Source organism: Danaus plexippus, chromosome 19 (assembly GCF_018135715.1).
Source record: "Danaus plexippus chromosome 19, MEX_DaPlex, whole genome shotgun sequence".
Taxonomy (NCBI): domain Eukaryota; kingdom Metazoa; phylum Arthropoda; class Insecta; order Lepidoptera; family Nymphalidae; genus Danaus; species Danaus plexippus.
Window position 1 is genome coordinate 199,544 of NC_083549.1, and position 25,454 is coordinate 224,997.

Sequence of the window (25,454 nt, forward strand, 5' to 3'; positions counted from 1 at the left end):
CACGATATCTAAGAATTTCGCGAGTATCCATTAAACGAAACTATTATTTTCGAATTACTACGTGTTTTTTTATTATTTTAAGCCGCATACACCTCACATTTCGGCTACTTTGCAGCAATCATGATCGTGGGGTGGGCAGACGAGATGACAACATCTCATATTCATCTTCATTATCATCAGTCTATAGGAGCTCACTGCTGAGCAAAGGCCTCTTCTCACACGGAGAAGGTTAGACCATTAATCACCACCCTTGCTCAAGACGGGTTGGCGATTTCAATCTAATAATTCGAAATTATAAGACCAGGTTTCCTCACGATGTTTTCCTTCACCGTCCGTCAGTGGTGTCTAAATACTCTTAGAAAGTAAAAATGATTCGGAAAAGATCACATTGGTACTTGCCAGGTTTCGAACCCGCGGCCTCACGTATGAGAGGCGGGCCTTTTAACCTCCAGGCCACCACGACTTATCATATTCATCTTAGTTTGAAATAATAAAAACACGTAGTAATACATCCGAAAATATTATTAACATTCAATATTACCAACGACAAACACCAACCAACATATTAAGAAACATTATTTTATGTTAATACAAATAACAAGTAAATGATAAAATTTCAATATATTCGACTATAGACTTGTTTTTATTCAACGACGATTTAGCTTCGGATTAAATTTGTATTACATCATAGATCATAAGAGAATAAATTGGATAAAGTTGTAAATTAAAACGAGGGTCAACTTTGTAAGTTTATTTATTAATACCCCATTCTCATTCATTACAATTTATTTACAAAATACAAAAGGAAACCGTACAATGAGTGACATTTACAATCAAATCGTACAAGAAACGATCCCGTGGTACAAATAATATTCATACATCAACATCCTACGCGTAAGGAACATAGCTATTAATAATTTTCTACTGTGCTATAGTAATCTCAGTTTAGCCTACTTTACAAGAATAGGGAAATAGAAATTTCAACAGTTGCAGGCGCGCTCTTATTAACAGACTTTACACAACGCCAACACATTTTTACAGAACTTTATGTGTATTATACTTTAAGTTTATGAAACGCTATGTGTTTTAATTCCTTGTAGAATTTTCGTGCGAAATGCGGAGCTATTTTTAAGACAAAATTATAGTTTTTAATTACATTCTCTGTAATAAAATTTTATCATAGTCAAGTGTAAATTCTTTTAATAAGATTATAACAGAGGAGATTTAGATATTATTAATATTACGTTAATAGAAAACAGTCGATAGTATATTTATTTTTGTTATTTGTCTTTAATTTCTATTTATTACGTACATAATTTTAGACCTCTTCCCTCAATGTACATTTTAAAATTTTACTATGGAAAAGTAGATAATTACACATCTTTAAATAATATAATATAAATATCACAAAAGTAATTGCAGCACAATTAATTACATATTAATTCATGACTTCCGATAATACACGGAATGAATAAAATAAATGTATACTCATTAACCGAGCTTGGTAAATATTAAATTTCATAGAAAATAATCGTTCGGAACGAAAAGAGGTCCCCTTTAATGCTACACGTTCTAGGAACAAAAAATAATATTAACCTTACACAGGTGAAACAACTACGCATTATAATTTTATTATATAATTATTTACAACAGTTCAATGTATGTACAATGGTGTGTGATTGTGACTACTTTACGTATGGACTCAGGCTTATTTACAGAACGGCGATTTACATTTATAATATTAAAAACAACGACGGATTACGTTCGAGCCCAAAAGTTATTACGATTAAAATATTTGACAACTAATCAAATAATTATATAAAATGGAATGCAAATAAATATTTAAGTCTGAAAAATTAATTTGGAATGTATGAAAACGTATATAAAGATGCAGTTTCGTTTAGAGTATGCATTATTATAATTTAAAATGCAGCTGAGAAAGTATGACTGACCAACATGACCAACATCGTAACTGTTTCACAACAATATTTTTATTATAAAATGTAACTAATAAAATTTTTCTTCATCTTACATAACAATCAACCATAATCGCTTATTCATAGATTTTATAAATGGAGCTTGGAACCTTTGTCATCGCAAATAACATTAAAACAGATAATAAACATTCTTACTGATTAAATGAGTTCACTTTAAAGAATACCCAAAATAAGACATGTGTTAAATCGTCGGATCGCTCAACAAAAGATCCAAATCCGGCTCATTAAGGTGATCATCTGCAAGCCATCGAAGACAGCAGGTATGTGAGCGCGGCGCAGCTCAGCTGGGACGTGAGGAAGGAAGAGGCGCGGTTACTGGTCTGCATCGCCGCCGGGTGCTCTCCTGGACCATGATGCGATTCATACATTTTATGTCACATAATAAAAATTAAAGGATTAATCTAAGTCTTATGACTTTATTGTTATGTTACAAAAAAGAAGATTATTGTACGAAATACAAGTATGTATATAAAAAAACCTGAAGACAGTAAGCAATATAATTGTAAATATTGAAATTGTAGTTGTAATGTAATTTGTAATACACGCATACCATTAAGCACATGCACAGATACTGAGGCAGGATGTGCGTTATTCGGAACACAGGTGTAGTTCCCTGAGTCTGTGAGCGCCGCTTTCGTCACTAGGAGCTTGCTCGTTGTGCCGCCTTCTGTTTTTTCGGTTTCCAAGCTGATGCCGCCGCGAGGAGAGTCAAAGTCCACTACTGCATTTCCGTGATACCTGCAGACAGGTATAGTGTTATTTTGGAGGTCATGTAGTGTTATGTTGATTGATATTTGTAAGTGTGAGGCTTCTTTGAGAGTAACTTTCATTATATTAAATATATCTAGTGATAGTAAGACTAATACTAAAACATACAGTTTTGACATAGTTTATTTCTCCAGAACCTACGTCCATAAGGGGCTAATTGTATGAAATCGAGTGAGGACTTTAAATTTCTTAGTGGAAGGAGGGAAATTAAATTGCTCTCGCGGATCATAAGGCTGAAAAGAAGACTTTATAGTCATATTCCATATCCAAGTGTATCAGTGGTAGTAACTAAACACTTTATTGATTATCTCATAAAAATTACCTGGGATTATGAAAAGATTGTAAAATTTTAGCTGAAGAACCTTTAATGACCTAAAACGATTCATTATTTCCAAAGCAACATCTATCAAGGCCTATTCAACTTCTCAACATTTTTACGCTTATTACACAATGAAATTTATCTTAAGTCAAACATTCTTTAAAGATATAATAAATTAATGTTTTCTTTTTGGTATCTGACAATATAGTATACGTGTTATATAGAACAAAAAAAGTACAAAAATATGTAACACAAATAAATATAAAAATAAAATCAATGGACTGATAATGAAAAACATAACAAAGCATCTGGTCTACATAAAATACCTGCTGAAGTCTGAGAGACGACAACCAAGGACCGGTTACCATGGTTACTCGATTTATTGACAAGCTAATTTCTGGCAAATTGATTCAGAATTGTTAGAGAAACATTTTTTTAATTAAAGTTTTGACGAGAAAAGTTATAAGACGAAGAAGTATTGTATATTTTTTGTAGCGAAATAAAAACTATCGGTCATAACAGCAATTGGACAAAAAAAATGTGAGGTCAGTAAAAACAAAATTGAAAATACGTATATTATTAAAAATATGCCTTCAACATCAGAGACAAAGGGGAGAAGCTGAGGTGTTGATATTTATTAAGAGAAATAAATAAAAGGAAATTGTTGCATCAATTGTGATTCATTGAAAGTAAGAACAATGCTGAGCTGTTTTAATATTTTCGGATTTATCACGCGTTTTTTTAATAATTTTAACAACATGCTCGACGATGGTTTAAACATGGTACAAAATAGTTTCGAAAGAAGAAGACGTATGAATACCATGCCTAATAATTACAATATATTATTAGGCAAGACTAAAACAAAGTCTGTCAACGACTCAATAAAAAATGGTATTCATATTTTGTTTACGTAATCGAGAAAAAGGAAAAAGAAACATATTTCATAAATAGTAATAAAATATAAAGATGCTATGAAACATAATAATGTTTGCGAAAATTTATATTTACCTGATAATATAAGAGTTTTATAAAGGTTTATAAATACAAATTGGCTTGGAGTAATCAATCTCAGGCCGATCTCGAGAGAGGAGAGCGTTGTGTTGAATCTTATCAAATTTAATCAAAAGAAAAATAACTAAAGTTACGAAAAACAGCAATTCATTTTATGATATTTGACTTTCATTTTCTAGGTGCTAAATATGTTTTGTTAAAGACATTTTTATATACTGTCACATGAATTTTAATTCTTATTAAAGTATTCATTTAAATAAAACATATATTTTTGGATTTACTACGCGTTTATTATTATTTTAAAAGTAAATACTCCGGACGTTTCGATTCCTTTGATCACGGTTGGTACAAAGTTCCTGATAGTCAAAGAAAGTTAACATGAAATTTCAAATAAAAAGAATCCCCTTTATATTCCCTAGGGTCCGGCTGCAACAAGAACCAGAAATAACGTTAGGAATCTATTAAGACTTTTTGAATGTTATTTGGCTCGTTATTGAAGAAATACAAGCTCAGAGGACTATCATCTTATTCTCTGATTGTCTCTGTTTAAGAAGGAAGGAATCTATTAAATACAAATTATTATTGAACAACGAATAAATATGTTGTTTTGGTCAGAAACCGAGAATATCTACCCGAATCATAAACATACCTTTACATCAATGAAAATTAATTTATCAGAATAAATAGTATTGAACCTACAGCGTTAGCGTTTCAAATGTGCTGATTTCAATTGGTATTATGCAATTTAAATTATAATAATAAATAAAACTTGTTCGTTAAATTCTATAATATGTCCTCGAGTCCTTACTAACTCCGACTAACCTTTCTCAGAGTTTAGAGAGCTCCTGAGCCAGACTTACTATAATTTATTTAGATATTTGACTTGAGAAGTCACCGAACAAAGTTCTTAAGCTGACTTGACTGTTACATGGATCTTCAGAGTGTTTGAGTAAATTTAAATCATATAATAATAAATTAACTTTTGAGGCCACATTTTTAATTCTTTTGAAGTCTCAAAAATCTACGTTATTACGTTTTGTTTCTGTGAACTAAAATGTATATATTCTAAGATGAATACTATTTTTTTTTTGTTATTAATAAAGAAATATGAATAAAAGTCTGTATTAAGTCAACATATCATATATTTTAAACATAACGTAAACATAAAGTCAAAATATTCCGAGACCCCACTTCGTTGTTTCGTGTTTTCAGTATATCACACCGTTATAACGTGGTTGTTGTACGTTATTTTTTAGACACTAACAAAATACATCTCTAATTCGTTGCAAGTGACAAAATGTTTAAAGACAAATAATTAAAGACTTCAATGTTCTATAATTAAAGAGTTTAATGACAGATAATTACTCAAGAGTTCACATGATAAAATGTTTAATGTACGCTCTTTTTGGTTGCAGTGGGGCTTTTGGAATATTTTCTACTCATTCTGTCTTCAAACTGTCAGTTTTTTTTCAGTCAGTCAGGTTTTTAGCAGAGCAGCCAAGGCCTAAATAGCAGCGTCAACGACTAGAGTTGAATAAAGCATTTTTAGTCACGCTCGTTCCTTAACTATTGATTTCTCATTGGTGTCATTCAGCTCTCCCAGTAACCAAGTTGCGTTTAAAAATCATTTTCAATTGAAGGGTTAGAATCCGAGAAAACATTCGCTTTCATTATGGTCTTCTTTAGGCTCACCCAACTCTTATTTCATTTGTAAACCGTCTGGAGTCCACATCAGATATCAAAAAAGTTTTATAATTAAGAGAACTTAAAGAAAAATTTTCCGGATTATTACTATAGAAAGGTATAAAGTTAATTTTTTTAACATAATATTTTATACCTAAACTCAAACAATATCTTTTAGAACGTTACCTGAGTTTATATTTTTATTTTTATTTATACCGTTATTTTAATGAAATTAAGGTAACTAGATGATATTAAATAATATAGGCTGATTTATATATGTTTATTTAATGATATATTAAGTGTTTATAACAAACTAAATTTAGAGCGAACAGTTTACAGTTAACCAGGTAACGAGCTTATAGCTTCAAAATAGTAGCTCGATTTTTTTCTAATTATATATTTACAACAACGGTGACTAAACGAGCAAGCAATTAAAATTTATTATTTAAACTTAGTTTTTAAATTATTTTACTTACTTTATTTTAAAAAAGGATCTATATATAAAGAAATTTAAATAATAAACGAGTTTTATTGGCGTTTTTAACACAACTGTTGAAATAAATGACATATTTTGTATAGCACAAAAAATGATCTAGATATTATGTATGAGTGAAATGTGGTTTGCTTGTAAGGAAAAAATTGTTATGAAAGGGATACAATTAAAAGTCACACTGTACACATTTTCAGTGAAAGAAAACATATCATATATCTATGATAATTATTAATTTGTTAAATGGGACCTGTTACGTCTAGCTCAGATATAGTGTAAACACAGTATGACAAAGATTCGGATTATAAACTAATTTGTAAAGTGCTCTTGTTTAACATTTTATTCATAGGAAACTTTGGCGAAAAACAATTTACACTTCTTACTTACTTACTATACTTCCATACTACTTCGTTTTATTATAATATTTCATTAATAATTTGGGGTTTTATATATTCTATCAAATCATCCAGAAAGAAATTCATCCAGAGGGTGTTCTACTAAGTATTTTTCCGATATTTGGTCTTGGGCATACGGGTACGCGACCCCGGATCCTCGAGCCACCACTTTCATACCTTTATCTCCAGTCCATGAAGGTAGTGTCCTGCACTTCCCCCCATTCCCCTTCCCAACCTCTTTCCCCCGTCCTCTATTTTTTCTTTCCTGGTTTTACCCATAAAACGGGGTTTTGGAGTTCAGACGGCAGTCGCTCCGTTAAAACCATTCCTCGCCACTTATATGATTGACAAAGTTAATGGACTGGGTACGGCTAGGGCGTCGAAAATAAACGACGCGCAGGCACATCACCCTACATCTGCGATAAGTCGGCTAGGGCTACCGTGTCATGTAAGGGCACGGCTAAAGCCGTTAGTACCCCAACGGAAACTCCGCTTTGCAACGTGGAATATTGGCTATCTAACCAGACGATGCAGAGAACTCGCAGATGTACTCATGAGACGTCGGGTCCAGTGTGCGTTCGTCCAGGAAACTCGCTGGAAGGGCAATAAGTCTCGGAACATCGGACAGGGTTACCGGCTGATATACACTGGGTCGCCTTCAGGTAAAGCTGGTGTAGCGGTAGCGCTATCTGAAGAGTTTTGGAATGGTCTTCTTGAAGTCGACCGTCGCTGCGACCGCCTGATACGGATGCGGGTACTGATCGAGGGAGTCATTACTAACTTGATTAGTGCTTATACTCCTCAGGTACATCTCAGCTGGTCCGAAAAAGAGTCATTCTGGGAGCAATTTGAAGAGGTTCTACTTGTTATATCAGCTGCTGAAATAATCATAGTTGGGGGGGGGGACTTAAATGGCCACGTAGGTAGGGCTGCTGAAACGTTTGAACGTGTACACGGTGGTTTTGGTTTTGGTCGCCGCAATGCAGAGGGAGAAAATATTCTCAAAACCGGTATTGCGCCTGACTTAGCCGTCGTGAACACGTTCTTCCAAAAGACTCCGCAGCACCTTATCACGTATAAGAGCGGGTCCCACGTCACATGCTAAGGTAGATGTGTGGCGTTACGCGGGCAGACCGCATACGTAACACATTTATCCGAGGTTGTCTTGGAGTCGGTGACGTACCGGATAGCTTCAAGAGAGTCGCCTGAGATGGTATGGCCAAGTTGCAAGTCGGCCTGAGAACTACGTCGGAAATATTTGTCTTGATATGTCTGTCCCTGGAGCAAGATCCCCAGGACGCCCAAGGAAGCGATGGCTAGACACCGTGAAGCAGGATATGAGAGCCAATGGACTTACCACCGAGGATGCCAAAGAAAGAAGATATATTCTATCAAATACATAAATTATGTTCCCTTTGGTTTATTGATTCCTAATTACAAGGAATATTCGCCCAAATACATAAGTTTACAAGGAAGATATATTTTTTTTTAAACGGCCTACCTGATGGAGATAGTACTGTCGCCCATGGACATCCACAACATAGTTTTACGGATGTGTTACCACCCTTGATTAGGGAAGAGGGGCAGGAAAAAGGGAAATGGTAGGAAAAAAGTGGGAAAAGGTAAACGGCAACCGGCTCTCTCACTCTTCGGACGAAACGCAGCCATTACAGAATTCTTCAAGCCGATCTTCTGTGAGAGCTAGGCTCTAACACTCGAAGATTCGATTTTTTTAAATAAAATAAAACAACCTCTATAAACAACTTCAATAAAATATTACTCACCATAAAATACATATGTTTTTATAAAAAAGGATTTTTTATTTTAACTTCATATGAGATAACAATAAATTTGAAAAATACCATCAACTGTATAATATGTTTGGTTTTATAACTTTAAATAAGAAATACAAATTTGAAGAAATTATAACTGTAGATGAAGTCATTATAATTCTCTGGATGCGACTAAAAAAACAATAGCTAGCTGGATACGCCATATTTGTTAAACAAAGCTTCCATGTTGACTGGTTTGTTCTCACTTTTTTTTTATATTACCCAAAGGGGCAAACGGGCTGACAGTCTAACTGATAGGATGTAATCACCGGTGCCCAAAGACATCTACAACATGAGGAGTGTTGTTAAGGAGTTGCAGACTTGTTTGTGGAGTAACCACTTGAACATTTTATGTTTGAAAGGGAATATGGGAATATTGCTCTCTGAGAAAACCTTGGGTGGAAGATCATTCCACATTCTGCACGTGCGTGGACAAAATGACCGAGACGCACGTACAATCTTGCAACTAAACGCATCTTTGAGGTAATGTGGATGAAATCTTACCCTACGGCGAGTAGTGCGATGGTAGAATTAAGTTAAATTTAAGTTTCATATGCTTATATCGCACTAGCACATCTTGCGTGACTGTACGTTCAGATTGACATCTATAATCAATTTTAAAAACGTAATGGTCAATTATAACCAACTTTCATATATATATGCAATATTGAATATATGCATATAGAGAATATTATAATAACGTAAGTATTATTATACTATAAGTAGTACGTAACATTTTTTCTAAGAAGAGCAGCAAAAGCCGACAAATGAATTGTAACCGTGAAATAGAAGACGGATCAATTTTTTTTCTCCTATTGATATACATATCTTTTTATGTAATAAGTACTCTACTTTTATACGAGAGTCTATTTTAAATATGAATTAATTTTTTTACTTGTTTTCTGAGTTTCATATCTTTGATTTTATTGTTTTTAAATATTAAATATTGATAAAAAAAAAAGTATGATTTAATGGAGCACAAGTTTGAGTTCCTTCTAAATCGAATAAAATGGTTCGACAGAAATACTTCAACATTGTTTAATATTACAGTCGTGTTTTATTAAAACAGATTTAATAATAAATGGCGGAAAGCTTCGTATTATAACGAAATCCACGTACGCAATATGAATACAAAGTAAATTTCTGGAAGAACATTTTTTTCTTAATAATAAAGGAAAAATCTTCACATTTTTCAAAAACCCCTTTTATTGTCCTTCTTCTCTAAATCTTAAAATTGGTTTCATTAAAATGTGTAAATATAAATAATATTTGAATGTTTATATAGTTTAGTTAAAATCAAGATGACAACACTCACCATAACACTGAGGCGCTTGACGGCGGCGAGGAATGTACATTCACTGAGCATGTCAGCGATATTGTGCTACCTTTCTTCACGTACACATCCTGAGAGCCCCAGATGGTTGCTGCAGCAGCTGCAACAAACGAAACTTTACCTTATTACATAATAGTTAAGTTCACTTCCTCACAATCATCGCAACAATATCATAGACTAGCCGACTGTGGAATTTTAAGATTCAAACGAGAAACTCCAACTATATTTGAACTCTAAGGCATCTGACAGAGGTGAAGTATCTTTCAATTTATAACCTAAATTCGAAAATATGAACGAGCTTGATAGTGAAATATGTCTATTCACATCGTCGTGACACACTCATACATGCAAAATATAATGCAGTACTTTCGCCGAGTCGTGATAGCTTTAAAAATGCGTCGCTATGATTTAAAACACTCAACGTAAACCATTCAAAGCAGAAAAAGATGAAAGCGAAAAAATGATGTAATAGAAACATGACGCTAATTGAGGACTAATGAACAAACAAATAACAGAGGAGTACCTGAGGATCGAACCGGAGGCTGAGGCGCGGGTGTGAGGGACTCATCTGGAATTCACAAGACAACAGCTTAGGGAGGGAAGAGGAATACAAAATAGAATATGGCCTTAATAGCTGTGCTCGAGACGATGAATTGTTTTAATAGTGAACAAATTATTATATGTATGTATAAACGTGATTTTATGATTAAAATATTAATAAATATTATACAGACTCCAATACACATTCACATGAAACGAAAACGTGATACATCACATCACATGATCAAGTGAAGTGATCTTCATAACAAATGCATATAGATTGTATATTGATGTTGAATTATTTAGTTATAAAAAGAACTAGTGAATGTGCTGCATAAAATGATAAATATATAAAAGAGAAAAGTTGCAACGTAAAGCACACTAATGAAAGGAGATAATATGATAACAAAAGGTTTATAGTTGCGTATTAAATTTATGCACATTTCGCTAGAGTCCGCCATTTTTCAACATAACAAGCGCTGTAATTGGGTGGAGCTGAATTTGAGAATGCTTGATATATTTCTGGTAGTGAAGCGTGTACTGACAAATGACTCTCGCATTACTACAAACGAGAACTGTAAAAAACTAAAGCACTTTTGGTAAACATGATAGCCTCACTTGATGAAATTATAGCGATGTGATGAATGAATGAACAGATCGGACTTATTTATTGAGTGTATCTGATTGTTGTTGGCGCTTAATGCTGTACTAAATAATTACGATAAAGTCTGACATTGTTAATTAATTATAATATTCTAAAACAAAATTTCAGCCTTTTAGTAGAACAAACGAAATAACACAATGACTTTCAAAAAATCTCTACGCTGTTTGAGAGGATTATTACTGAGAATTATTGAGAGCAATGAAGACTGGCTTCAAACAATGGGTTACTAAGAGATTTATTGATTTTTAATGTTAAAGGAATGGTATATTAGTAATATTAAATATAAATAGCAATATTAATTGTCTATAATATTTCAAGTGCTCAGCGTCTAGTCATACATTACTCTTCTATTGACTATTTAAATATTATTTATAAACATTACTTCAGTAAATTAACATAATCTAAACACAAATTTCGTCCGTGTTTTTACCTCAAGGCCTTTACTAAATTTTCAAAGAGCCACTTTTTGTGTTAATTAGGCTGGTTTAATTTTAATAAAGGGGACCGTCTCCATTTTAAGAAACCATTAACTTTTACTCTTGTATTTCGTTGAAGACAAAACTTGTTGAAATTATTCAAGAGAAGTTGTTGTCCACATTCAAAAACGTTTTCATATTGTTAGTTGCCAGTCGTTTCCTCGAATATATAAACTGGGTAATATTAATTCAACTATAATTAATTATTAATAAATATGACAAACGAATCCCTTTCAATTATAATGGTGATACGTTGACACAAATTGTTACATATAACGTGTTTAAGCAGATGTCGTATATACTCCTGGAATGTATTTCGTTCTTTATTAAAATTATTCTTGACACGCGTGTTGGAGGAAGACCAGCCAGGACCAGGGGGACAGGAAACATGGAGTAGGGAGCAGTGCACCGAATATAGGCAAGAGTAATGACTTCCACTTTGTATCATGGTATTACAAGCTTTCATAATATGACGAGAGACGAATGTGAGATTTCGCCCTGGTAACATTTCATAAGGGTGAAACTTGGTGAATTCGGCAACATTAAAATCATAAACAATTCTTTTATTTATTGCCATGTCGCATATTTTAGAAGTGCCTTTATTTGAAAATTAAGGTCATACTAAGAGATGTTAACCTTGCTTTGAACACACTGTACGGTTCAAAGTTATTAATAAAAATAAATTTCAATACGTATGAGCACTTTACCAATTTCGTTTTAAAATTACGTTATTTTTTTGTTCTCATAAAATACTAGTAATGTGCAGAAATATAAAATTTACTAATAGAATATAAAAGACATTAAATAGATCCTCACTTCCTTGCCGCGCCTCCAAATGGAGATCGCTGAAAGATAAAATACACTACAGCAAATCGATTCGTATACGTGGCATATTCATTGTAATCACCTTCAACACTGAGGACGACTGCCATGTTTATCTTCGGCTCCGTATTGATTTGACATTCATAGACGCCAGCATCTCGCGGCTGCACGTACTCTATCTTGAGGTCCCAGTCGTCCGAGGGCTCAGGGTGAAGCACGCTGAACCTGGCGTCTCCGGTATACGTGAAGATGTGGGAAGTCAGAATGTGAAGATCACGCTTCCTCATCCACGACACCTAACAAATAAGTATTAATTAATATGGACGGAGTCGGTTTAATTAAAAATAAAGTATGATTAATTGTTAAAGTCACACACAAAAATTAAGTTATTAATTACGATATGTTCCATTGTGATATAAATTAATGAACGCCTCCTGATATTCGTTCTGGCGCGAGTATTAATTTTCATTACCGCAGTGTTCTAACATGGTCGACGACAAGTCACGAGTGACTGCGGCCGGGGAATTTATTAATGTTTATTAAGAAAATATATATTTTTAATTCAAAGCCTCAGAGAAATTAGCGAATAAATTCTTTCCTTTGTTGGGGTTTTTATTTTTGAACGTAATTAGAGTAAGCCCGAGTGAGCCTTCGTAAGCCTACGTCGTAATTAAGCAAGATGAAGCATCCACAGCCTCTTTACAGCCCTTAAAATAATAGAATTAAGTAACGGCTTAGCGGAATACTTTTTTTTGGTAATTTTGCATCCCATTTGACGGATTGAATGCCAACTGAAACGTATCTCATAAAAGAATTGACGTCATTTCGTCCATTTTGTTTTTCTTTGTCGCTTAATTAAGGAAAAATCTCAGTCGTGGTCTTCGTTTATATGAGGCGGACTACAAAACCTGTCAAAATTTGTTTTTCTTATTTCTCTTGTTATCAAAACAAAAACATAATAATAATAAGGCCCTTTTAAAAATATAAAACATCATTAAGTTACTCTGACCTTGTTTACATCTTTAAAATAAGTTATAAAATAACAGTAAATTAATAGTATGGTGTATGATTGAGTTCAACAGCATGCATGGCGGAACAGTTCCGAGAGCCATTTATTTCCTGGAATGGGATGTAGATCCCTTCACCATTAATATGAGGGTCAGTGGACCGGCTCTGAGATGGGATGTCGAGGAAACGATGAGTTCGACGTTGAAAAATTATATTATATAGATGCAGGTGTGTGGCTTCAAGAAGGGTTCGTGACACACTACCCTGTTCACACTTAGAAATTTACAATATCTAATATCAATACATTACATAAATGTGTAAAAGTTGTTTTCCTCAAGCTTTTATCGGCTATCTCATAAGTTTTGGCATTTCGCATTTAAAATTTGATAAATAAAATCTGAAAGTAACTATGAATAATAATTTTTCATGAACTATAAAAATCTGAATGAATGAAAATCTGAAATTAAGACGAGGGATACTAAATAATACCAATAATTAATTATTACCAATAAATTATGAGACTGTTATAACATCTACGGTATAATTGTATTGTCATCAATCTGTTGCCATTAAACAAAAGACAATCACATTTGTATTCAAAAATATTACAGCAAGGAGGAGTGAACAAGATTTTAAAAATTAATAACCCGGTACAAAAGTTTTAGCTCTCGTTTTTTATTAATGTTGTGATACATTACGCTAACGAGAAAAGCGTTACGTACATTTGTTTATTTTCTATCGATACCTAGTTAAAGAAACACTTGAACAAACACACAATATATATTAAGTTGTTCGTTACTTGCCTGTCTGTACTATATTATTAAGACACGATCTATTTGCTTATGATGGCATAATAAAATTTGCCAAACTTTCCATCCTTTCTGACGCTACGTCAACAAAGTTAAAGAAAATAACTCAAATAAAACCAAATTACAAGTCAACGATAGACGAGTCGAGTGAGGGCTCTCAGTCATTTATAATTCTAACCTTAAAACAACTATAACAACATTTTTGCTTCAACGGTGATTATAAATAAAATTAAACTCAATTAATCTTGATTAACTTTCAGGAACGGTCGCTCTTTACAAGTTACGTCTAAAATTCACGTTATCCCAAAAGTTGCGAATGAACTAGAAACAATAAAATAAGTTGGTGGATGAGAAATATACAAGCGTATAAATAATTGTTACAGTGCCATATATGCAGTATATAAGATGTATGTATTATATATTAGTAGGCAACTATTACTGAACTATTGAGTTATTTCACGAAAGACGTCTTCGATATTAATTCTCCAGATTTATAGAACGGCTTAAATTGATTGATGACGTCATAAACCAAGTACGCCATACTCAATAAACCCGAGCATCCCTCATAATAGTATAATAAACTATCTATGTCGGGTTTGCGTCCAATCGGCTATTATATTGGAACATCAGTATTTTATATTCATAATTATTATTGATTGTAATCAAAGAAATTCTCAAGTACCAAAATTTCTCCATTTTAATATCTAGTAGTGTATATCAAGAGTGTAACGTCTTAGAAGTAATGCTTTGTAATGGAAGATATTAAATCACGTCCCCGCCGTCTAAGTCTGATGCTCGTCAAGAGCCAGAACGTGTCAATAGATCCCGGTATGTGATATATGTGAGTGTTCGTCAAAGGATAGTCCTCATACCGTTCTATTTCCTATGTGTTTGGCGCGACATCTCAACACAGCGGACTGGCCGACGACGGTGGACACGTTTCGAGGAGACACGTCGTCAAAGTAAGGCCGTTCAGCTCGAGGATCCACGTTTACATTCACACCTGCAACACCTGCCAGGAATACAAACAGAATTATATATTATAACTGTCACTATAGTACTATACAATTTTATAGAATGTCTTTATATCGATAATAATTAATTAAAATAACCATTTATTAATAAGCATACCTACTAACAAACTTTCGCATCGACCGAATTCATTAATAATTTCTTTAACTTTTGTACGACTAAGAGCCCCATGTACTTTATTTTTAAACCTGTTATTCACCATATAATAATATTCACTTCATTTCGTTATAAGAAGGCTTACGAGTATGTAAATGGAGACATATAGAACGCTCTATTTACTTGAGTCTCTAAACGTTCTCCTGAATTCTACATTAAAAATGTCTGTTGACACGTCGTCATTATCCGAATGTAGCTAGAAGGCGATCAACGAAACGGAAATAAGAACGATGCCTTCGTTTGTACTCTGATAAAGATACGGGGACGTTATGACATAGCGTTGTGGCCACCAACCACTGAGACCCATCAATATTATGGCTATTTGTCTTAAAATAAAAACATTACAGTTATATAAATGTTTATAAAAAAAATTCTTTCTAATACATGTAACCTTATCGACAATGGTAATGATATCACAGCGTTCATTAAAATAATGAACTTATATAAATAAATTGTGACCTGTTAGAATAAAGATTAAAACGCCGTTTTTCCAGCCCCATTTTAAGTTCTGCGTAAAAACTACAAAATGAAAATGACAGCTACGTTCTTTGTGGGAGCCCTTTGTTTTTGTAACGTGTCACCAATGTGCTTGCCTTTCTCGGCTACCGTCTCACTATGATAAAGCACTCGGCGGTTGCGATATTGCACCAAATAAATCACACGCTGTGCAATCTGTGGTTCTTTTGTTGTCAGCTTTGGCTACATTGTTTCCTTTTTATTTTTGGTAGTACAAATAAATTGATTGTTTAGAATTATTTATATCTTTTTGTTTTTTATTATCTAATAAACGATTTTGTTATTGAGTTATAATCAAACATGATTATGTTCCAATATTGACAGGTATTGGCACTACGCGTAATTTATAAAAAGGAAATATAAATCGGAAGAAAATAGCGACCAATCAATATTACCGAAGACTCAATTGGCATTAATCCACTCAGATAAACAGTTAATTTCATTTACAAAATAAAAGTGCAATTCTATTGCAGTTCTTTTGTTTGAAAGTGCAGTACAAATGGATATAGGGGCGCTATCAGAAGTTCCCCAAACTTTTTATGTTTCACGGGCCCTGTACAGCGGAAACCAATTGGAACATTTAGCTCTCGTTTACAGCTGTTTTAGGATATGGTAAATACTTTAAAGTTTGCTCATTTAGATAAATGAAAAAGAATTTATTTTAAAACATTTGGTACGTTTTGAAATTTGCAAATTGAAGCGCTTTGTCCTTATATTAAAATATATTAATTTCAAAATAATCGTTTCAAAGACTTTGGTAAGCAAAATTTAAATATTCATTGGACGAAATATATCTTAATAAGGATTTTCCTTGTGAATACAAAATAGGTTCTTGAAGTATATAACGCAATAAAATGTTGTGATATAAATGAAGGGATAACTCATAAGTATCATAAGTCTATACGTATAATTGTGTTACCGAAACTACAAATACATATTGATCGAAGTAAAAAATTCTTCCCGTAACATTTTACATGCGGCTAACTTAATCATGTATAATGTACTGTTGATTTATTTTCATCTTTCCAAACAATACACCGTGTCTATATTCCGGATCTCATGCAGTGCAATATGAATGGAGAAACTAAAAGCTAACCACGTGATCGGAATACATCGAATACGAATACGATGCTGGACGAATACGAATATTGTCACGAATCATTCGGATTCCGATATCACACTGTAAATATTATATTAGCTTCAGATATTCTCCGTGTAAATAAAAAATTGAAAATCCATCTCAATGCGACGTAAATTTTATATCACATTTAAATCACTTGACAATTTTTATGTGTGATGCACTTATGATTTCGGACGATTAAAGTTTATAAGTGACAAAAAGTCGGATAAAAAAATATTACGTCTGTAAAATCGTTACATTATCAAAGGGGAAATGATGAAAAGCAATTTGTTTCGCTTTGATAGAGTAATGAATAATTCTGTAACTGAAACCGTTTACTTTTTATTAATGATATATGTTTTTAGAGTACACTCAAAAATATATTTCAATTGGGTGACTTTTAATTGTCTAATATGGTTACTATGCTTTATTCACAGAATATATTGAAGCTCGATACGAGATACGAGTTTTTGATACTATATTGATTACAAATAGTAATGTAACATAATACAAATACATAGCATGTGATTGTATTGTTTAACAAAAGAATAATAAACGAAAATGTTCACTTACGTCTTCATAATAATCATTTTCATGAAGTACAGTTTTAAAACGTTAGAGCAAAGTCAAACAAATATCGGAAAAATCCCAAGTTGGAAGTGCATCTTTCATTTCGTTCCCGAGGTGTCGGATTTTAATATTCTGACTGTAAAGGGCTGTTCCGGCCTTTGGTATTGAAATCTAGAAGTATTCGATTCGGTCTCATGAAACAGTTTTAAATACTTCTTGCGTTTACATTGAAAAGAAGTATTTTTTAAATAGATTAAAGTATCATAAAAATACACATAATAGGGACTATAAGAACATTATCTATGTATATGTATAATAACATATATACAGCAAAAAATCTTAATGCACTGTTTGGTTCATAAAGGTTATTAAAGTGTTTGCTAAATATCATTACAACATCTCGTATCAGAGACAGTTCTAGATAACGATATATATAACGTTCAGATAGCAAACTCATAAAGTTGAAGCGATAACTTCTAAATTACTTCAATGTAGAATTTGTGGCGTCAGTGATAGCGTATTAATGTGTTCTGGAGAAATCGTGCTCTTCGTCGTTGCCGTCGTCGGAGTCGTTGCTGGTCATAATCATTATATGTCACGCTGTACGAATGGTTACCATCACTCGTGAACATCGACTATTTTAAAGAAATCTATTGCGTTTTTTTCCGGCCTTAATTTCCTTGTTTTTTTATCAGGTAATTTCATTATTATATTTTGAAATAATATAATATAAGAAAACAAACTCTTTTTTGTATACAAATCTACAAGAAAATATATTTCGTATAAATCGCTGCCACTTCAATCTCACCTAGTTTTCTCTAGAGTTATCATTTTGAGTGATGTTTGCGTGCATCCACCTTATCTCATAAGGCGCCTTATATTAATTTAAGTTTAACTTGTTTACATAATAAGTCTATGTCAGCTTTCGCAGATATTAATAAACTAGGCTGTATTTTATGCCTCAAATTACAATTTCGGTGAGTTGTTTTTGTTGTTGTTGACTTGACACGAGTAAGTGTTAAAAGCATACAATCCAATTGTTGATTTTCAGGAAATTAATTAGTTAGGTTTGACCATGTAATCAAGTCACGTTTCATACATTCTGCTTATGTTTTTAATATATAACTTTTAATTTATAATATTTAACGATTTCATAATTAGTTCAATCATAACAAAATAAAATCCTAGCAAACTTGAACAAAATCACAAACTCAACTGATTGCAACTTCAGGCGAATCGTTAATAATTTACCAAATAAAGTCCTTAATATTTAATCAAAATTTTCATTTCCCAGTGCCTCCAACAAAAATTAATTAAACATGAAAATGAACAAAGCGCTGTCTTAAAAGTTTCAAGCACCTCACACTCGAGCGCCATTTCATCTCGATAATTTTCATTCGACATTACGTCGAGAGACGCTTACAAAAGTGTCGCATTTGGACAATGGAGGGCTGGGCTTCAAACAACTATAAATTCACTATAATGGTAGCATTCGGGACAGCCATTGAAAGCCCTCACTGATATACTATCAGTTAATCGTTTTGTGCAATTGTACACGTGGGTCTGGGCTACGAAGAGGTTATATGGAGTTTTTTCCAGATTCTTAGATTATGAATTATACTAAAAAAATATATTAAAGAATTATGTTTATATTGAAAGTTTAATATTCTTTCACGAAAGAATCTGTTACCTAGAAAGATTTTTAACAAAGAGCAATTTTTTCTGGATTATAATTACCTTTTTATTAGAAACTCCAACTTTTTATAACTGTGCAGTTATATTAGGTTTAACGGGATTTCAAAATATCTTAATTAGTTTTTTTTCGTGGAAAAGCACTCAGAAATACCCACTTTGCCTTTTCGTCTTACGTATTAGTCACGGGCATGAGATATTAATAATATTCTTCACGTTGGGACCTCAGATGTGGGACGATTAGATGATTTTATATAACTCACGAACTGATCTTGGAAAGCCGGTCTTCCTGAGCGAGTCACTATGATATGTTAAAGCATATCAAATGGTTTGATACACTACTGTCATCGTAACACATCTACGTTTAATGTCCGAGATATGTATACTGACTCCTAGCACGCTAAAGGAAAATATAGTTTTATTAATTGTTGAACTTGTAAAAATCTTAGAATTCATAATGAAAACCGATTAATATTGCTGAAGTAATATAAATAATTATTTCTAACTTTTGATTATTCCAATCATTAAAGTCTCGTACTTCTAAGCCTAAATTTTATTCTAAAGCCAACAGATCACATTCTCATATATGAAATACAGATCAAAAGGACAATGAGTTGATAGAAGTTATTATAGATGGAAAAAGAAGTACCCATACTGTACCGTTCCGTTTAACTCACTAGAGCTTGAAGGAAACCGTTAGAAGAAACAAACAACGTATTGTACGTGTATGGGACAAGTCATGATGCGCGTGTAATTTGGTATTTAAATATATTAAGATGATGTGGATGACATTTAATCCTGGAGCAGAGTGCGATGAACGGATTTCAGCTGATTCGATTAAAACTGAGTACTAATTTAAAAAGAAAAATTTCAAAATCATTTTATAATAAATCTAATCTGTTAACTGAATGTCTAACTTCTTAAGTAAAAATCAAGTGTAAACGGTAACTATATCCACTTATAGTCGTCGGAAGATTGATGTAAATAAGATATATAATTGTTAATATTATGATGACTGGTGAGCTCTGAAATCAGTTGGTCCTGAACAAAGACTAAAACAGAGTCATGTGCGGTTTCTCCAGTGTAGACTTTTGTACTTGACAAAAGATTACTATGAACGGTGTTAAAGTCTGATGCGTTGCTAACTTTGATTGTTGAGGAAGAGGAAGTGATAGAAACAAGGAAATGGCAGTAAAGGATGGGAACAGGGAAAGGGCAACCAGCGAACTCACTGATCGGACGAAACGCAAACATTAAAAACTACTTGACACCGACCTACTGGGACCGAGTGGTAATTCCCCGGCCGTGCTAGCCCACGTTCACGCTGTATTTACTTGACCACAGCCAGGTTCTACTACCTGAGAAAGTATGTCACATTATTACGCATATATATATATATTTTTTTTTTTGTTTCGGGTTGGAAAATCCTCATGGAGCCCCGTCGTCCTCGGGGAAGGGCGAAGGGGACTGTCAGACTCTTACTGACTAAAAACCAACCCGTGTTCCTCATGTACCCGTATGTCAAAGGGGCGGGTATCGCCAAAGCATTCGTCGCCACCCCCCCGACAAGTATTGACCCATCAGATGGTCAGGTGGGCCCCGTCAGCCACTCTGCGGTCGTCAGCCGGCCACAGGACTCAACTATGAGGCGCGCGCGGGACACACGCCGCCGCCTTGAAGCCTGCAACTGTTCGGACGACACGATGCCCCGAATCTGCCGTCCACAGGCCGCGCTCTACGGTGGCCGGAATTCGGCCACCCTTCGGCGCCCAATGCGTCTGCTGCGGGAGGGGAGAGAGAAGGCAGCCTCTCTCTCTCTTTCCGCCGCCTCCTTTGCGAGCATCACAGCCTCGCAAAAGGTGGCGAAGGCACACCACCCTGACTCGCTCCCTACCATAGCAGACACTACAGTCGGAAGCGAGAGATTTCCCGCATCACCTATAGCCGCGACCAAGTCACGGCGCTGCTCGGCCCAAGCTGGGCACTCCGCCAACGTATGCAGCGCCGTATCATTGCGGCCGTCACCACAATGGTGGCACTGGGACGTCTGCTCCCGGCCTATACGACAAAGGTACTTCCCGAAACACCCGTGTCCGGTGAGTACCTGCGTCAGCCGGAAGCTGAGGGCGCCGTGGCTCCTATTGAGCCACCTCTCGAGAACAGGCCTTACCGCCGCTACAGCGGCGTGACCGGCCGTGGGTTGCGCTAAGCGCGTCTGCCACTCTGCCACTAGGACCTGGCGGAGCTCCGCCCTCCGTGCTTCAATCTGTCGAGGCATCAGGCGTTCGCCTCGCTCGACCGCCTCCACGCGCCACCAATAGAGCAACGTGAGGAGCTTTGCTTCGAGGTCCCAGGGGATCCGGCTAGGAGGCTCGCTGCCTCAAAGGAGGTTGTACGGTACCCTCTTATGACCCTAATAGCCATCACGCGCTGCGGCCTTCGCAGCGCAGCGACGTTGCGGGCCGTCAGGGCCTCTGCCCACACGGGCGCAGCGTATAGAGCCATCGACCGTAAGACCCCCATGTAGAGTCTCCGGCATGAGCATTCGGGCCCCCCCAGGTTGGGCAGCAAGCGCGAGAGTGCAGAAGCGGTGACCAACAACCTAGGGGCAAGCCGTGTAAAGTGCGGCCCGAAGTTCCACCGACTGTCGAGGATTAGTCCAAGGTACTTCATTGTCGACTCGACAGCGATGGAGACTCCACCTACTGTGATACTGGACCTCGAAGGCGGCTTCATCCTTGGCCCATAGAAACAGATGGCCTCAGACTTGTGCAATGCCACCTCTAAGCCCAGCCGCCGTATTCTTCCCACGACATGCGCGACACCAGCAGTTGCACGTATGGCCGCTTGACGGTACGACTTTCCACGCGCTGTAACTAGCGTATCGTCGGCATAACAAATGACGCCGACACCGTGAAGAAGCGCACTGCGTAGAGCCCAATCGTACCTTACATTCCACAGTAGCGGCCCCAACACCGAACCCTGCGGAACGCCGCACGACGTCTCTCGCCGACTCCATTCTTCTCGACCCGGGTACACCACAGATCGTTCTGACAAATATGCCTCGACAATGCGTTGTAGGTAACGCGGCACCGCATGGTACCGCAGTGCCTCTCGTATGGTGTTCCAGGGCAAAGTGTTAAAAGCATTGGCGATGTCGAGCGACACTGCCATGACCACCTCACCTCGAGCGACTGCCTCCTCCGTGAGGGTCTTCACGCGCATGATCGCATCCACTGTGGAGCGCCCCTGGCGAAAACCATATTGGTTGTCCGCCAAATCCGGTCCCACCCTTGTCATGTGCTGGACGAGGCGACTGGCGATGATTCGCTCAAAGATCTTACACACTTCATCCAGCAACACGATTGGCCTATACGCAGATTGTGAGTCTGCGGGGCGCCCCTCCGTTTTAAGTAGGACCAGCTTTCCTGTCTTCCACCGGTTGGGAAACTGGCCCCGATTATTACGCATATATATTGTATATTCATACATGTCTAATAACTCTAAATGTCTAATAACTAACAAATGTAAGAAATTATATAATTTTTACTTTTAATATAAATTAAACATTGAATACTTAGTATTAATTATTTAACTAAAGAAAAATTATATTTTTATCAACTTCAGATAAAAAATAAAGCCGATAAATTTTATGCAATAAAAAAAACAAATTTTTGTGAATGTGATAAAATATATTGTTATGTGTCTGCTTGGGTCTGTATCTTTAGCTTTTGTGGCCAGATAGTAATTTCTAAACGACGTCTCTTAAGCTAACTTAATCAACGAAACTTCTTTAATACCCGCTAATGAGTCCACAAGCACTGTGCTTTAAATAGATTTCATTAATTAAATTAAAGACTTTGTGATCGTTTATTTGTGACGATTCTGAACATTTATTTACTTTTTAATAAGAATTTATAAACTCTCATCACTGACATCTAGTTTTTAACATTTTTGATTTTATTCTAATAAATGCATAATAAATAAAAAAACTATAAGTCAATATATTTAAAGATTCTGTGTAATTTAAAATCAACAACGGATTAATAGCCATAAATTAAATTTGGTAAAGTATGATTAATGAAAACCAACGTGGTGTACTCTGCTATTAGAAATGTTCTACATATGGAGGCTACAACAGTAAGACTAAGGATTTAATTAATTTTACTAGCAGTTGCAGAAATTCAGTTCACTCACAAACAAAAACTAGACTGCAAGTTATATTTTAATTCTGAATGAAATTTCTAACTTTCGTTTCACTTCTAAAATATAAATATTTTGCCAAAGAAAAATGTCACGCTGCTACATTTCATTGATAAAGTTTTCCCAAGCTCGAAACTACGACAAAACGTAGCTCAAAACTGCCGGGTGACTTTTAATGAAGTCGTATCGAAAGGAAGTACGGCCGACATTTATGTACAATGGTCGGATAAAGTATTATGGTTTAACGAGAATTATCGTTATGATGACGTCATCGAATTAATAACCAAGTTGCTCCAATGAATTTTCATTTAATAATATTTCAAATATTTTTATTACAACAGTTTGGGGGTTTTTGTTTTTACTAACATTTGCATATTGATTCTTCAGAAAAGGTAATTAAAAGATTCCATTTGGTAAATAAAAAAAATTAAAAAATACATACTATAAAAGTGAAGTAATTTTGTTTGCGGATAAAGTTGTTCATGTTCTTTCATAATATTAATACGGAATAAAAATTTTCAGAAAAGCACTTTTCCGTAAGCTGTATTTTTTTTCAACTTAAGTGAAATAAAATTTCTGGATAATAAACACTTAATTCTTTACCACTTATCGGCATATTGAGACAATTAACCCCTGATTTCATACTGAAATAAATGAGTGTGATAATGGTTTCACTTAATAAGGCATTTAAATTCGATGGACCAGATACAAGAGTCGTTGATTGGAGGGTTAGAAACTTTAGCTGCAATATACATACCATTGAAGTAGGCCTAAGAGTCTTAATTGTTAATTTCGCCTGTTATTCAAACAGTTTAAACTTAATCATAAGACACGTTATAACATACTTTGGACTTGAAAACGTATTAAGAAAACGTTACAAAAAATTCATGCTTTAGTTTCGATCCCTAAGTTACCAAATTTAAAATCATCTTTTATTTGTTTTGGAACCAAGAATGAAAAATTTGTGTTTGATTTTTTTTCTAAAGAAGTGGAAAGAGAGTGTATAATAAACGTAATATAAATCGCTGTATAAAATGTATGATCGACATGTATAAACATTTAAGGGACATAAAATAATAAATCAAACAAGTCATATAAAGTAGTGTTATGATACAGCTAAAAAAACGAATAAAAATTCTCCTATCAAGGATTGTAATGTAGCCATAATTTTCTTTAGTTTAACGCAACGGCCACTGTTGGACGTTGTTCTTTGACCCATTTGAAGCTTATCGCGAAACTTTGTGTATTAAGATTTTATTGTCTCACTTTATAGACGTATTTAGTAAAAATATAGTCTCAGTAGTGTCGTAATGAATTTTGATATTTCTATTTGTGTCTCGTAAAAACAGGAAAGTCGTTTGGGATGATGTATATTCCGGTCCCGCGGAGAATTTCGAATTATTTAATTTTGTTTAATATTGTACGCTTCGTTTGACCCACTTTAAAAGAGAGAACAAAAGTAAGGAAGAAATACATTACGATTAACTTACTTCGCCATGTTTATTTGTCTCTTTACATCAACAATACCAAAGTTTTCTTGGAAACTTATTTTGCGAATGAAATTATATCTAGTAATCGTGTTCACAAAATACTGGAAAGTAATAGTAATATTAGGTAAAGTTAAACTTATGTAGGTAAATTGAAAAATATCCAGTAGTATTTGATCAACCTTTGTTTTGGCTTTGTCAGTTTTATTTGGAGACGTAACCTTGTTTAGTTTCTTGAGTCAACAAAACTAGTACTCTCTAAAGCTGTCTATAGTTAGAGTTGGTCCTTAGTCCTATATTTTGTTGTCAAACAAATTCCTCTCCGCTCTATTAGCATTTCTAAGAGCTATGGCTTACCGAAAGTGGTTAAGTGTTACTAACACAAACGACCGTCTCTAACGTTTTAGTGGCGAGTTGTAAGCGTCATACTAATTTTAATTTTCTTTTTGTTCAACCAAGGACAACTTGAATTAGATTTATAATATGTTTTTCCAAAAAATTATTTCATTTATATTTTGTTGGAACTTTATG

At 34.7% G+C, this 25,454-nt stretch overlaps 1 protein-coding gene across 1 annotated transcript in view; it reads right to left on the minus strand.

The window, feature by feature from the left end:
- Positions 1-1,383: 1,383 nt before the first annotated feature.
- LOC116768019 (protein sidekick-1-like) overlaps positions 1,384-25,454 on the minus strand; it is a 112,703-nt gene continuing 88,632 nt past the window's right edge. Inside the window, exons 3-8 of the mRNA XM_032658637.2 lie at positions 15,020-15,159; positions 12,416-12,626; positions 10,352-10,396; positions 9,811-9,928; positions 2,548-2,735; positions 1,384-2,340 (exon numbers count right to left, since the gene is read on the minus strand). Of these exons, the coding sequence (XP_032514528.1) occupies positions 2,231-2,340; positions 2,548-2,735; positions 9,811-9,928; positions 10,352-10,396; positions 12,416-12,626; positions 15,020-15,159 (812 nt within the window). The 3' untranslated portion in view covers positions 1,384-2,230. The remainder of the gene's footprint in view (positions 2,341-2,547; positions 2,736-9,810; positions 9,929-10,351; positions 10,397-12,415; positions 12,627-15,019; positions 15,160-25,454) is intronic.